The 14,859-nt window shown below is 42.9% G+C and overlaps 1 protein-coding gene across 1 annotated transcript in view; it reads right to left on the bottom strand.

The window, feature by feature from the left end:
* Positions 1–14,859, bottom strand: part of LOC141020305 (calsyntenin-2-like) — a 250,036-nt gene that overhangs the window by 16,360 nt on the left and 218,817 nt on the right. The window contains exons 10-11 of the mRNA XM_073495380.1: positions 9,427–9,593; positions 5,606–5,754 (exon numbers count right to left, since the gene is read on the bottom strand). Of these exons, the coding sequence (XP_073351481.1) occupies positions 5,606–5,754; positions 9,427–9,593 (316 nt within the window). The remainder of the gene's footprint in view (positions 1–5,605; positions 5,755–9,426; positions 9,594–14,859) is intronic.

Below are 14,859 nucleotides of genomic sequence, written 5' to 3'. Positions count from 1 at the left end.
TGTTACATTAGCTGTGTTCAGCTATGGATGGCAATATTGGTTCAGGTATCTTCAATCAGCTGTAGTGTTAGACAGAGTCATACTGAAGGTTGTGTAAAATTCCCAACATACATTCATTTACAGGCCAAAAGATGGACTACATTTGGAAAAAGTCCAAGGTTTTCAAATGTCTCGGTTACAACCAAAGCAAAGTGAAGTTGGGACTTGCTTCACATTTAAGTATAGTCACTGAAATACTGTTGAAACATGTCAATGATGTCAACAATTTAGCCTCACTTTAGCTTCGATAAGCTTCACATTCATAATAGTTCCTCCACATATTACTGTGACTGAAAGAATGAATCTGTCATTATACAATGACATTGACCACACGTCCTACACGCCTAATCCCCTGCATAATTTGGCCTTCGTGAGTGTATGCCAAGCACATTTCTTTATTTTTCATCCTCAGACTAATATCGCTCACCATGATTGAGCCCTATTCAGTGAGGAGAAGGTCATATATGAGGGCCATCCAGTTCAGACCGGAGAGGCATTTCATAAAATAGCAGTGTCCCTAACAGAACCTGCTGTGTACCTATTTAACATCAGAATGTAAAACTGCGCAGCATTACAGCTGCTAGTAAAGCTTATCAGCACTAACAGGAACCCTTAGCTGCACTAAAGGCAGTTAAATCCACACCAAGACCACAGTGCATGCAGGTATTCAGGGGGTAAAAAGCTCTGTCAGCAGTCACAGACCTGCAGCAGAGTGCCTGCTGTGTTTTCATATGAGCATGTTTGCCTCCTTGCCTGCCTGTCAGTGTGTGACAGCATGCGTTTAAACGCACAGCATCCACTGGCAGCCTTTAATGGACGGACACATATCGGCTCTCTTGGATTTTCAGCTTGCTAGCTGTGAGCTCACAACATAGCCAGACAGGGGAGAGCAGACACACAGATCGGCCATATTCACACTAATGAGTGCACACACACAACCGTTCTGATGCATTGGTCGACACACACATACACACAGCTTAAAGACGGCAGATTACACATCAATCGAATGGAAAACAAGAGACATTAACATGAGAAAAGGGCAGGGGGGGAGAGAAGGAAGGAAGGGTGGTGACGGTGGAGGAGGTGGTGGCGTTGTAAGTCGTGAAAGCCGAACAAACAACCCCATTTTTGTTTTTACATTTCACCGAAGGCCTTTCAAACGCACAAACATCTGTCAGTGGGAGGGACATCAATGCTTTCTCTCACTACTGTAGCTCTGTAACCAGCTACAGGAGGAAATCATAACAAGCTTATTTTCTGCATCGGAAACCTGGGCCACAAGATTTATGCTTCCTCTTTTTTCTCATCTACATTCTGATGTAAACTATACTGCAATGCATAAATCCATATGATGAATTTCCATGTTGTTTGTCTAGCTGGGTATAGTCATGTCTGAATTTTGAAAAACTGAAAAGGAAAGTAAAAGGAAATGGCAGTAAAGAGGAGTAGGCTTAGCTGAATGTCAAAGCAGGACATTTAAAAAGAGGCTTTGCATGTTGCAGTCAATGTAAAATATTTGCGTCACATGACTTACCATACACTCTGTCTCATCCATGTACAAAAATACCTATGGGGGTGTTTACTAGAATAGGTTTACATGCTTTAATGTTCAACAAACACATTATTTTCAATTTTAGCGCCTGTCTCTTTAAGGCTCTCCTCCTGAAAAGCCGTGTCTGCTCTGATTGGTTAGCTCTCACAGGCCTGAGCAGGCACCGCACACAGTGTTCCACATCAGCTCTGTCTCTGGTGTTTTTGCAACCACGGCTGTGCTTGGGGCGTGGCTGTGTAGTTGTGACATCATAATGTTACAGAAGTCCTTTTCTGATTACAGGTTTGGACCTAGACCGGCTTTGTAATCAGAAAAAGACATTTCACTTTCTGTAATATGGGAAGATAAAGTTGAAATTTCCTAAAATTCTTATTTTAATTATTATATTAATTATAAATATTATAACCAAAAGATCAATTCCCTCAGGGTACCATTTTGTAAATGTATAACAAAATTGCTGAGCATATTTCTTTCTGTTGGCACAAACTTTGAGAAGTAAGCTCTGTAAAAACCTGATTTTTTTTAATGGAAGTGCTTTTGGTATCGTTCTACTTACAGGAAGTAAACTTACTGGCTTTAACTAGAAAAGAACAAATTCACTTCTTATATATTAAACAAGAAATCCCTCAAACTTCGCCTGACAGTCGGAAGGAAGCTAAACTATGGTCTGTAATCCTCCTCAGTCAGTTGTCTGAGGCCACAGTTTGTGACAAAAACAGGATCGGGGGCATCGTGTAATCTCTCCTTTTCTTTCCTGTGGCCACAGCCGGTGGTGTGTGTCTGTTGGCTGTTCGGGCACTAAGCCATTGTTGTGAGCAGTGGGAGATACAAACTCAGTGATGCAGGGAGACGGCTGCTGCGTGGGCTTGCTGAGCTGAAAAAAGAAAAAAAAACCTGGAGCCGGTCCAACTTAATTATAAAGAAATATGACAAGGGAGCCTAAAAGGGCGTTAGCAAAGATTAGCGCTGGTTACTTTTATTTTCCCGATGCCTGCAGTAATTGCAGTTATTAGTCGTCAGCACAAATAAATAGAATTGCATTTAGAGTAATTACTTAACATCTCTGTTTATTTGTGAGGAGTGATACTGTCCGCGGCAGTCAGGGGAGTTTTTTTCTACACTTGCTGACGTGTTATGGCGGGAGGCCATGTTTTAGGCTCTCAGTGTAACAAACTTAGTTAAAGAGAATCTTTTTTTGCTGATGTGTGTTCATGATGAAGCACTAAAACAACATATTGGAAGTTAAATCACCTGTGTTATCAACAAGAGGCTGCAGTCAGATTTGCTGCTGTAATGCAAAGGTGGACACCAGCAACTAAAAATCATAGTGAATCTCAAAATGTGTGTTCGTACACCTCTTGTTGAAGAAATGTACACTAGATATTGGATATACTGGATGAAATTAGAATCCTTAAAGGGTATGCTATTCTCTCTGACAGTCTTTAATCTTCCATCTCATGCTGGAGCAGAGACAAAAATATCATCTAAACAAACTGAAAATCTAATCATTCATTAAGCAATAACACAGCCAGATTTAGTATCACCTGTGCTAATATGCAATCATGGCATTGACATTTCAGTAGCAGCATCTGAATGGTTCCTGTCTGTATGTACGGTATGCTATGTGTCAGAGCAGGGCTCAGTGACAGACAGCAGCTTACACATTAAACAAATCGTGATCAAAACAGGAGGCAAAACAGGTTATTTTGCTATATGACAGCTCAGCCCATTAAATCTCCCCACAAACTGTTAGTCTGTATGGAAAATATCAAAGCCCTGGCCCTAGCCGTATGAAACCCTATCAAACCTGCTGTGATTGTCAAAATATCTAAAAGAAAAAAAAATCCATTTGTTGTTGTGGCTGTCAGACTTTAGTAACCCAGCCTCTGAGTGATGCCTGCTGTGAAACTTGAGCTAGATTTCCACACAAATACCGTAGTTGGCATTGGACTGACGATTTCAACAGGTCCATGAATCTGTGGGTATTTAATGGAATGGTTCAAAAAAAGTACTGAAAGAGGGCATGACAGAAAAACTTTTTTTTCCCCTTTGAGGGCCAAAACTGAAACTTAACCATAGGCCAGTGGCCAAAAGCAAACACTTGTTTTGTTGTTGATGAAGGTTCGCAGTCATCCAGGTCATGGTAATTCACAAGTCCAGTTGCCTGCGATATAGCACTTAGAAAAACTTGTTTTGTTCAGACCCATAATGCCCCCTTAATTGAATGATTTCCTCCACAAAGTGTCACTCTGCCGTGCTGAGATTATGACAAATAATTAACAATTATACATATTTAGCTACATATCCACTGAGCATTTTAACCTCAGACAAAATAAAACAACAATTTAGATTATAATTTTTCTAAATATTTTTTTGCCAGAAACATCTTTACCGGCCAAATCCAACATTATAGTGAGCAAACTTTGGCTGCTCTGAAATGTCTAATAGTGTCATCACCTACAGGTAAAGTGTCACATGACTGCAATTATCATGTCTATTCAATGGGACACATTGCATTGTGGAATTATTAGCAAAAAGTAGTGTTGTCTTTTTTTTTTCATTGGAATCATCCAGCCACATATTTATATTGTCAGTCTACCATAAGATAAAACTACAAAGTCTGTGATGTAGATATATTTTCATGTCTCCTTTAAAAAATATGCAGCCCATTTATATATTTTCTTGTTTATATTTATTCCCTAACCAGTCTCCGTATGAAAAATGCAATAAGTTTGTTCCAAAGAAGACATACGACAGGGTGGCCCACAAGGCTTGTTATTAAGATTAGTGCTGTTTGCTTAATTATGTTCTCGATGCCTGCAGTAATTGCAGTTATTAAGCGTCAGCAAGAAATGAGTTTAATTGCATCGCCAGGAAGCATTTACATCTCTGTTTATTTGTGAGGAGGACTGTCTGTGGCAGGGAGGGGAGTGTTTTTTGCTGATGTTTTAAGGCAGGGGGCCATGTTTCAGGCTTGCAGCGTAACTAACTTAGTTGAGGAGGAATTTTTCCACTGCTGTCTGCTCTGGATGTGAGTGTGAAAAATAAACTGGAAGCTAAAATACACCTTATCAATGAGTCTCTACACGTGTTTCTGAATGGATGCCCTCACTCGCACCAGCCACACATACATCCACCCCTTAAACACACACTCAAGCGTGCACACGGCTATGGCGGCTAGCAGACAAGTCGGCAGTCTGCGAGAAAAACTTAATTTAAACAACATTTAGCGATGACGCAAGCTCAGCCATCGTTAGCATAATGTATTCCTTGATAATCGGCGTGCCTCTAGCTACAATGACTCCGCTTCATCACCGGCAGCCCGAGGAGCGCACACGCCGACGCGCACGCACCCACACACTACTGATGCGTTGGTTGAAGTTCTCGTGCCCGCGGCCGTGCATCGAACCCAACAGGAGGGCGGAGAGCGAACCCCCAGGGCTGTGCTGCAGGGTTCTACATATATTTAAAACAATCATGAATTTTAATGGTAACCCGCCAAGGGAGGCTGTTTTACCAGCCAGTCTCTCTCTCTCTCTCTCTCTCTTTCTCTCTCTTATTTTATATCTCTCTCTCTCTCATTCCTCTGGCAAAACCCAGGCAGAATTATTAATACATGACATGAAAATGTAAAAACTGGCCCCCGGTGGCGACAGCAAACAGAAAATGGTGTATTAAAGGAAAAGGAAGGTGACAGCAGAAGAAAGGGGAAGGAGGGAGAGAGGGAGAGAGGGAGAGAGAGAGAGAGAGTGGAGTGAGAGGAGGAGGGGTGGGGATCAATGTGTTCGAAGGGAATAATGTATCAGTCAGGCTGTGATATCTGCTGTGTTGTCTTAACACTTAACAGAAGTCTCGAGTTGGGTTGACGCTCCTCATATCTGACAGAGGTGTTACAGAGAAAAAGAGACAACAGTAGGAGACTGAGGGAAACAAATGTAGGAATGGAGACGGAGAGTTTAAAATATAGAACAGAGAATAGACAAGTGGGAGGAAGAATAAAAGAATTGTACGTACTGGACCACAGTGGAGATGTGCAGACGTCGGATGCCTGGTGTGGGAAACTGGCGGGAGTTTATGTAGGAAACTTTCCTCACAGCAGCGTTCATGTTTTCCAAGTCCTCTCCCTCCATTACCAAGATAGACTGGGCTGGGTTAAAGTGGAACTGTGGACAGAGAAAACAGAGGTTAAACAGCTCCTGAAGAAATGTTAACATTCATAGCTGCACTCAATCAGTTCCAAGTGAGATGCTGTAGGTTTGTCTGGAGCTGGGTATGGACACCATCTGTGCATACAAGAAGTGACAAGCTACATCCAAAAACTACATTTTGCTATCTGGGCGCAAACTAAGGTGCATGCACATGAGTGTCGTCTCCCATTCCCTTTAAGAACCAGGTGCACTGGGACCCGGCAGATTGAAATTAAACGGTGGCACTCGTCTTCGCTGACGGACAGATATGCGGCCCTCGGCTTCCGGACCCCCTGCCTCCAACATTTCACAATCGTCTGTCCCATCAACAACTCCATTTAACTGCATGGGAGCAAAATACACTGATATTTACCTGCGGAGGGAGAGGAGCGCTGCCGTATGCAGTGTGTGTCATAGAGATGTGCAGACCAGGTAATTAAAATTAAATTCAAATTCGAAATTCAAAGTTTAAGGACTTTGGACCGATGGGACTTGAGAGCAAAGACTTGAGACTTACTTGTGACTTGCAAAACAATGATTCTGTCCCACCTCTGGTACCAGCACTTGTTTTCTTCCACTTCAAGGAGTGGTAAGGTCTTTAATCTTTCAATCACTACCATCTGTTATTTTGAAGTGGCAGCCAAAGTCTGATGCAGCTTTAATGTGTCACACATCTGTCACAAACATACCTACATTTTGGATTCATGAGACGTAAAGACACAAGGTTTTATTTATTCTGCTTGTGTAATCCATACCACTTAAAAGCATGCAGTGGGCACAGCCATCGGTTTCATTTTACTACAGAGTATATGAACATCAGCTTGCAGAGGCTTGAAACTTGCTTTTATTAGGTGATCCGTCAAAGTGAACATCATGTTTGTACTGCGATGCCCTGCAACAGCAATTCACCTATTTTAAGGTAGATTGATTTTCGAACGGTTCAGAAATCAATGGAAACCAGCTACTGCCTGTCAGACAGGAGGGAAAAACCTAGTATAACAGTAATATGAATATGTATGTGCTTTGCAGTGGGCGGCCTAAACAAGAAGGAAACAATGGTCGGGCCCCTTTAAGCCTGTGGACTGTGTCTGTGGACTCCCTTCATGAGTCCAGTTGGACAGAGGTGTGTGTTCTCCTGCAGGGTTTGATAGCGGGGATTTGCGGCTCCTTCTCCCTTTAAAGAGGGTTTAGTGGTCTCCTGCTAGAGCTGCACTGAGTATCTCCCATTTCCCAAGACTGGCTGTTAGCAGCAGGGTGACAGCACTTCAGCACTCCGTGGGGCTCCCCATACACTCACTCCCCCTCTGTCATTTTCTTCTTCACACCTTCCCCTCTGTTGCTGTCTTCTCTTATGTTCTGTTCTCTATTGCCACATCCCCCTCTACCTCCCTCCATCTCTCCTCCCCTCCCTGTTTTTCTCCTCTGATTGTGCTGTGCCAGGCCTCTACCTGCTCTGCTAAATGCTGTCCTTAAGCCTCCCGCTGACTTATGTGAGCCAGACGAGTGTGTGGCTAAGAAGAAAATGAAATAGCTCTCGAAAGATAAACTGCACTGGCCCTCAAGAGGTTGTCCTCCTCCTCTCCTCTCCTCTCCTCTCCTCTCCTCTCCTCTCCTCTCCTCTCCTCTCCTCTCCTCTCCTCTCCTCTCCTCTCCTCTCCTCTCCTCATCCCAGCTTCTTCTCAAAAGGCTGGCAAGGACCTCTTTGCTGCACCACAGCACAAGGAGCTCCATGGAAAGAGCAGCGGGAGTGAGGGAGAGAAAAGAAGACTGAAGAGAGACAGAATGGAAAAGAGTCAAGGGAGCCAAGAGGACAGTGGGTGGATTGGTGGGTAGGTGGGTGACTTGGGGTCTACACAAACCCATATCCATCTTGTCTGCTCTCTATCTTCCACGGCGCAGAGAGATGAATTAGCCGCGGTGGTGAAACGGGGGTGGGGAGGATGAGGAGCTGAGGGAGCTGAGGAGTTCCAAGGAAGCCAACTCGTGATTTAGCTGTGGGGATTTTTGTAGTGTTTTTGTGTCAACTGGGATCAAAATGTGTCTTTTTGTGTATGTGCACACACCAGAGGAGGATGTGTTCTGAATGTATACTCAGCATATTCAGGGAGGTTGTTTGAAAACCAACTTTTACTGCTACCAGGAGTTGAAGATAAGGAAACAGATTAACATTTTGGGAAATTCACTTATTTGCTTTTCTTGCAGAGACTTATATGAGATTGATGTCACTCTCTTGGGCGGTAATATATGAAGCTATGGCGAACTGTTGATTAGCTTAGGATCACATAAAGACCGGAAACAAGGAAACAGCTAGTCTGGCTCTGTCTGAAGGTAACAAAATGTGGCTACCAACACAACTAAAGCTTAGTCCACATTTAACCTGGACAAAGAGTCCATTAACACCCTGGCTTGTGAATTAAATGGGACAATCAGCATTTATTCCTTGGTCAAATGACTCTGCAGTAGTCACAGGTATTTTTTTTCTGGCCTGGATCGGTGATGATGAAAATCCCAATGCCCAAGTGGACATGCAAATTTTCTACCCATTTCTGGCGTGATGCTATGACATGCATCAGAGTTAAGGATGCTGGCTTGTTAATACCTTTCCATCTGTTTTTTTTCAAGCAGCGCTTGAAAACTGATAACCTTCTTTTCCTCTGCCCCGCTCGCATTCACTGTCTGTTTTCTGCCACTTCCTCACTCTAGCTCGACCACACAATTATTCTCTATTCTCAGCACACACGTGGTTGTTTCTGTGGTTGCTTGGGAGTTTGGGAAATCCATCAGAGTGCAGATGAATAGACCACTGTGGTTGTTCTGATTGACCAGTCAGAGGTCTGCAGTGTTTTAACTCCACCTATTAGTGCGGGATCAGTGTGGCAGGTAACGAAGGGCAACAGGAGGGCACAGAGCGGTTCTGTTAGTACCATCCACAACTTTTGACAATGGAAATGCAAAAATAACTGTTCAAATGTGTAATGAACTGAACTGAACCGTATTGCTCAGTGGAAACGAGGCTATAGTCACTTGTCTTCAAAGTGCTGAATATGACACACCAGATTAAAAAAAGAGACATAGAAAGGCAAACTTGTCCACAAGCAATGGAAAGGGAGTTAATCGCCTATTTTTAAGCGAGTTTACCTGTGCAAAAAGTGAAGTATAAAAACATCAGAGTTGTGGTTTTAGGGGGTGTATGTACAGGGCTGTCGTACATTGTACATATAATTTGACAAACTGTTAAAATTAATTTTGTTTTTCTTTAAAAAATATACATATATAGTATATTTCTGGTAGAATGTGGTAAATAAATGTTAAAAAACTAGGAGTAGGAACGAAACGTAAACACTGGCAGAAATACTGAAGGACTGGTGCTTTGTGAGCCAGTTGAGCATTGTACCCCCCGAGTTCTATTCTGAGACAAGTACAATGAATGCTGGATCAAGAAAAATTAATTAGTTTGATTGCAGGCGTGTAGGTATGTGTTTATCTGTGTGACAGCGAGTTAGTTGTGTGCTTCTGTTTGAGCCCTTCTGTCTGTTCAAACATCCATCTTCTTTGTTGTTCCTCAAAAGCTGGATTCATTCAGTGGCTTAAACCCAAATCTACTGTTTAGGTTGGTAAACCTGTGCTACTGTGTGTGTGTATGAATACCTTTATGCTCTTATCCAGACTCTCCAGGGAGTTGATGTCCAGCCCCTCTTTGCAGGCTTGCAGACAGGAGATGACTTTCTGACTCTCGATCTTCCCTGGTCGGATGGTCAGTCCAGACAGGCTTCCCCTGAAGTACTGAGTGAACCGCGGCTTGGTCACCTCCCCACCTACACACACAACCACACACACACTTACAGTCAAAGCAGTTCGTAAAATGTCTTTACCGGAATTAAGAGTGCAAGATTGTTTGAGATTTATGGTGACACTTGTTGCTTTGGTGTTTTTGCACCCAATGTCACCAATGCAAAGTGCAAAAGAACAAAACATATTAGAAGAGGTCCACATATTCTATAAAGTCATTGCAGTGGGTCACAGAAACTCAAACTACTAGTAGATATTTTAATTTGTGAGTTAGTATTAATCTATTGTACAGTAATCACTATGGTGTCATGTCTGTCTCTACTGGTATGTGGCAAATGTTAGTCCCTGACACAAACAAGATCATTAGACTAACAGTGACCTTGTTCACTCTTTAATTATGAGTCTTAATGACCAGATCATGGCTATAATTGGCCTTAAGATGCATGTTTTGTGTCTCTATTCTGTGACTAAGCGACTGTGTGCTGCTGTAAAAGAGCAAGCGTTACTCAGCCGGCCCATCCAGGCTAAATAAAGGTAAGGGAAAAGTCAACACATTTAAAGTATGTCCTCTGAACTCTGCAAAGGCCAGTACCAGCAAGACGAGTCTCCAAACCACTCATTATCTGAAAGGTTACTAGCTCTGGGTATCAGAACTTCACCTTTCCTTCACCAATCCTTTCCTTCCTTTCATTTTATGTCCTCACTTCCTCTTTGCTTTTTCTCCGATACTGAGAGTAATACAGTTATCAAAAAATTCACAACTGTTCATACGTCAAAAACATTTGGAGGAAGCTACGCCTGATGGGTGAAGACGTAGTTGAAAATCCATTGCAAGAAACTCCATCTCTGTCTCTCATTATTAGTGTATGTGTTTACCCTTTCAACACACTTCTGTGACTTTGTGCCCTCACACACCTGCTCTCTCTCCCCAGTTTTTCCCCCTTCACATCTCTTTTCACTCAGACCTTTTTGTGCTGGACTATAGCCCATCCTGGCTGTCTGTGCCTCAACCTGAAGTTTGGATCTGGATCATCCTAACCCCTGGAGATTCAGCCTCGCCTCTTCTCTCCCTACTTTGCATACTGTGCTGTCTCTCTCTCTTTCTCTGTGTGTTTGTTCATCCCTTTATCTGTGGTGCCTCTGTAAGGCCTGTCTTCTCTCTGTGGGAGACAGATTGTGGTTCCAAGATAATTTGCTGCACGTCCTCCTGGATCCATATCCTTCACATCGAGGTAGCAATCAGTGTCTTTTCTGTATTCTTTTCATACTTCTTTTTCACTGTTGATGGAGGTGGTTTGACTTCCCATGAAAATGAAAAACACCACAAAATGGCTGGAAAATGGCTGGAAATGTCCAGTGGGATGACTCGAAATGCTAACATGTATCCTTGCTGACTTGGATGGTGTGAGACCACAGGATCATTTTAAGAAGACCTCAGAGCAATTTCCAGCCGTGTTAAAGGCAACAAACAACGGTCATTTTTTGAAGGGAAGTTGGAACATGTCCAGCCATATTAGTGGCAACCAAATTAAGCGAAAAAAACAATCTTTTCCGAACCCTAACCAAGTGTTTTTGTGCCTAAACCTAATCAGAGCATAAGCACAGCATTGTCACATGATACAATTGAAAAATGAACCTAAAGAAATGTAAAGTTGCAACATTATTCAGCTGATTAGGTTGCTGTTGTAATCAGCAATCGCTAGCATGGAAGGGAAAGCAGCAGCACTCCAGACCAGTGACCAAACTAGACCATCCCCTACCTCCTCAAGATACAAACAGTCGGCCTAATCTTACTCTCGAAGGGTAGTGGTACTTGATCTGCATGCTTTGTCGATACCAGCCACTGTTTACCCCAACATGTTAATTGATTTGATCCTCGACAAAAAGACATGTTGGAGATCCAATGTTTTAATGTATTTGTCTATGCACCATACCACCTTTTTCAACTTTGATCATAGTGTCTTTTTCACAGAACCCTTACACCTTTATGATGGAAAATCTTCAAGCTTTAACTTTGAAGATTATGCCAACTGAGGCACTGATATCTAAGGAGGGGGATATGAGCTGAGGGCCACTTTCAATGCCGTATGCCCAACTGGATTTACTGCTTGGCAAGCCTTGCAAATCTGGTTCATTTTCATCCACCCAGTGCTGCCCAGTGTGGCTGGTACTGGAACAGAAAAATGTAGTCTTTGAACCAGGTAATCCAGTTTGTGACTGTAGAATTACTTGATGATATTCTGCAGTAGCTGGAGTTGGGGGAGTCATCTACATTTTTATCAGACTTTGCCAAGCTTGACCCAGTTAGCCCTAATTCCCTGCTGATGGTGCAGGCACATGTATCACTGCCCTCAGTAATGCATACCGCATCTGAAAAGCTCAGTTATTCATTCGGAGACACAGCTGACCACTGCAGGAAACACTTTCTCATGCCCGACCTCTTAGAATCACCCCTATGATTGCTAACAACAGCTACATTGTACAGTCTGGCCAGTTGGATAAAGCTCCCTTTTTGCCCCTGAAGCAGACAGAGTCCTACTGGTTGTGTGATCTATTGGATCTGCTCACAGGACCACATCAGCCCACTGGCTTGTCATCTGCCTCCCTGCTTCACCAGACACGAGAATAATGAAGCCTATTTCTTGATCGGCCAGATAGAAATATGGGGGCAGCCGTAGAAATTCTTACACCCAAACTCTCCCCCTTACCTCTACCTGTCTATCATCCCTTTCTCTTTGTTGCTCGCTCATGCTTGTGCTGAACTGTTTGCCCTCAGGCTCCCGCTCCCAAAGCTCTGTGATGGTTTTGGAGAAGCAAGCAGGAAACAGACTTTTTGACTTTTCATATTTAGTTTTCTTGACGAAAATTGACTGTTCAGTAAACTTTTGATAGGATAACTAGCTTACTGACTACAGTAGTGGGGTTCTGGGGTTACAGGCCCTTTTTCTGACGAGGACATGCATGTGTAGTATACTGTAACTACCTCCACCATGCAAAGAACAAATCTATTTCTTAACTTCTGTATCTTCTACTTGGTTAATCAAGGGTGCTGATTATGGGCCTGGGAAATACAGCTTAAACCTTCAAGCCATCAAGTATATATCTAAATGGACAGTTCACCCCAAAGTCAAACACTGGGAGATATTGGCTGTAGGGTGTCTGCCTACTCTTGAAAATAGAGGGAGTAGATGGCATTTGTGGTACTCTATTTAGGAACTATTTTCTTTCTATGGAACTACACCTGCCAACTGTCTCACCGTGCAGTAGAAGTGTGCATCCACTCGTGGACAAGAGACTCATGCTACAGAATGTAATAATTAATGGCGTCCTCCTCTGACTGAGTGATAATGTCAGCTAGCCTCTCTGACAGAAGAAAAACATTTTGATTTTGGGGTGAACTGTCCCTTTTAGACTCCTTTAGGGACCCATTGTTTCAAAACTGTAAAAATCAGGTACCTGATCAATATTCATCTTATGGTTATAGTTCATGTTGGTTATTCCTTAGCTTATAATAATAAATATGTGTATTCATGCTTCTTTGTGTGGTATGAAAGCCCCATATTGATCTTTCTTCTCTGCAGTCTTCCCTTCACTGGAATGTTGGTAATCTAACTCTCGTTAAAGTTCAGTACAATAACCACAGCTGGTTTGCATATCTAAAGCCATTTCCTCCTTAAGTGCATGCTGATTCCCTGCCAGGTACCCGGGGAGCAGAGTCTCTCCAATAAAAGCACAGGATGGCATTTGAAATCACGTACACCAAACTCTGCCAAACACATTCTTTCCTCTTTTTCTTTATGCTTCACCTCCTCTCTCTCTTTTACCCAGTCACCATTTTCTTCCCTTTTTTCCTGCCCTCTCTCTAGATGTCCACCTGTCCACTCTGTCCCACCTTGACAGATGTTATCAATTTAGGCCGTGGCTAGAGAAACCATTAAAGGTCCCAGACAGAGGGTAAAAAAGAGGCGCAGAGGAGAGAGGATTACCGAGACGCTGCAGAGCGGGAATGATATGGGTGATAAACTCGCTGATCATTCCACTTTACAGAGGCTGGTTTTTACGTGGTGTCAGCTCTCTTCGCCCCGCTCTGTGCAGCCCTCCCTGCTCTATAGATCTTCACTCTCCTTTTTTACTCAGATTTACTTGTGTCATTTCCACAAGAGCAACAGATGAGACTGGAGAGGCACGGGTGAGCTGGAAATAGGATCATTATTTAAGTGTAAGTGTGAGTCTCTCACTTACTGCGTGATTTATTGCACATGTACCTGTATCAGTGCCTGTATTTATTCATTAAACTGTATAAACGCAGCTATTTATGTTCCAATTTGTGGATGTGTGTAATCATCATCAGTACTTACGTACTGCACGCGTCTGCGGTGATGGAGGAAGTCTGGGAGGCAGAGCAGCAGTGTGTAATTACACAGCCAAGGAAAAAGAAGAGTGAGGCGAGCTGAGCGTCCCGAGTGTTTCACACTCTGCCAGGTCAGAGGGTAAATATAGGTTGACTGCGCTGTGAAAACTGCACAGCTAGCACTTACTCTCAGAGGTGAAGAGAGAAGGATGGGTGGGGGCAACCCTTCTATTAGAAAATAGGAGAGAATCAAAGTGTACAAATGCATTTTTCACAGCTGGATAATTCACTGCTTTCCTGTTGCAGGGAGTCACACAAGTGTATCTCATGCATTCTAATGTGAGATGTGATCTAGTAGTTCACCTGTAGTGGTAACAGTGTGTTCGGTCCACAATCCGGGATCTGCAGGTTCATTTTTGAAGGACTGTGTGTCTGTACTACTGTACTAACATGTCCATTATAGTAGTCTGAGTAGTTCTGAGTATCTGAGTAGTTCTAGTAGTATTCATCTTGTGACGTTAATTACATCATCTGACCATTTCCACTGAGGGTCGACACGTACATTTAAATGCGGCCCAAAATTAATGAATCAAACTATTCAAAACTAACTAAATCAATCAAGCTATTCGGATAGCTTATTTTACAGGACAACTCAGAGAGGTGACAGGAAATGGGATGAGAGAGAGGGCGGGGCGACACGCAGCAAAGGGCCACAGGTCAGACTGGAACCCTGGGCCGCTGCAGCGAGGACAGCTCAGTCGCTCTACCAACTGAGCTAACCGGTGCCCCCAGATAGCACTTTTCATACAGGTTTGTGAAATTCAAAGTGCTTTAAAGATGACTAACAAGCTTGTGATAGGACAGTACAAGTGTTTATGGTAAAACAATTTGACAATAACACACATGAGAAATAAAAGTTAGAAAAATGTAACATCAAAACC

The sequence above is a fragment of the Pagrus major genome, chromosome 2, assembly GCF_040436345.1.
Source record: "Pagrus major chromosome 2, Pma_NU_1.0".
NCBI classification, from domain to species: Eukaryota; Metazoa; Chordata; class Actinopteri; order Spariformes; family Sparidae; genus Pagrus; species Pagrus major.
Note: the sequence above shows the minus strand (reverse complement) of the source record. Positions and strands in the feature narration are given on the sequence as shown.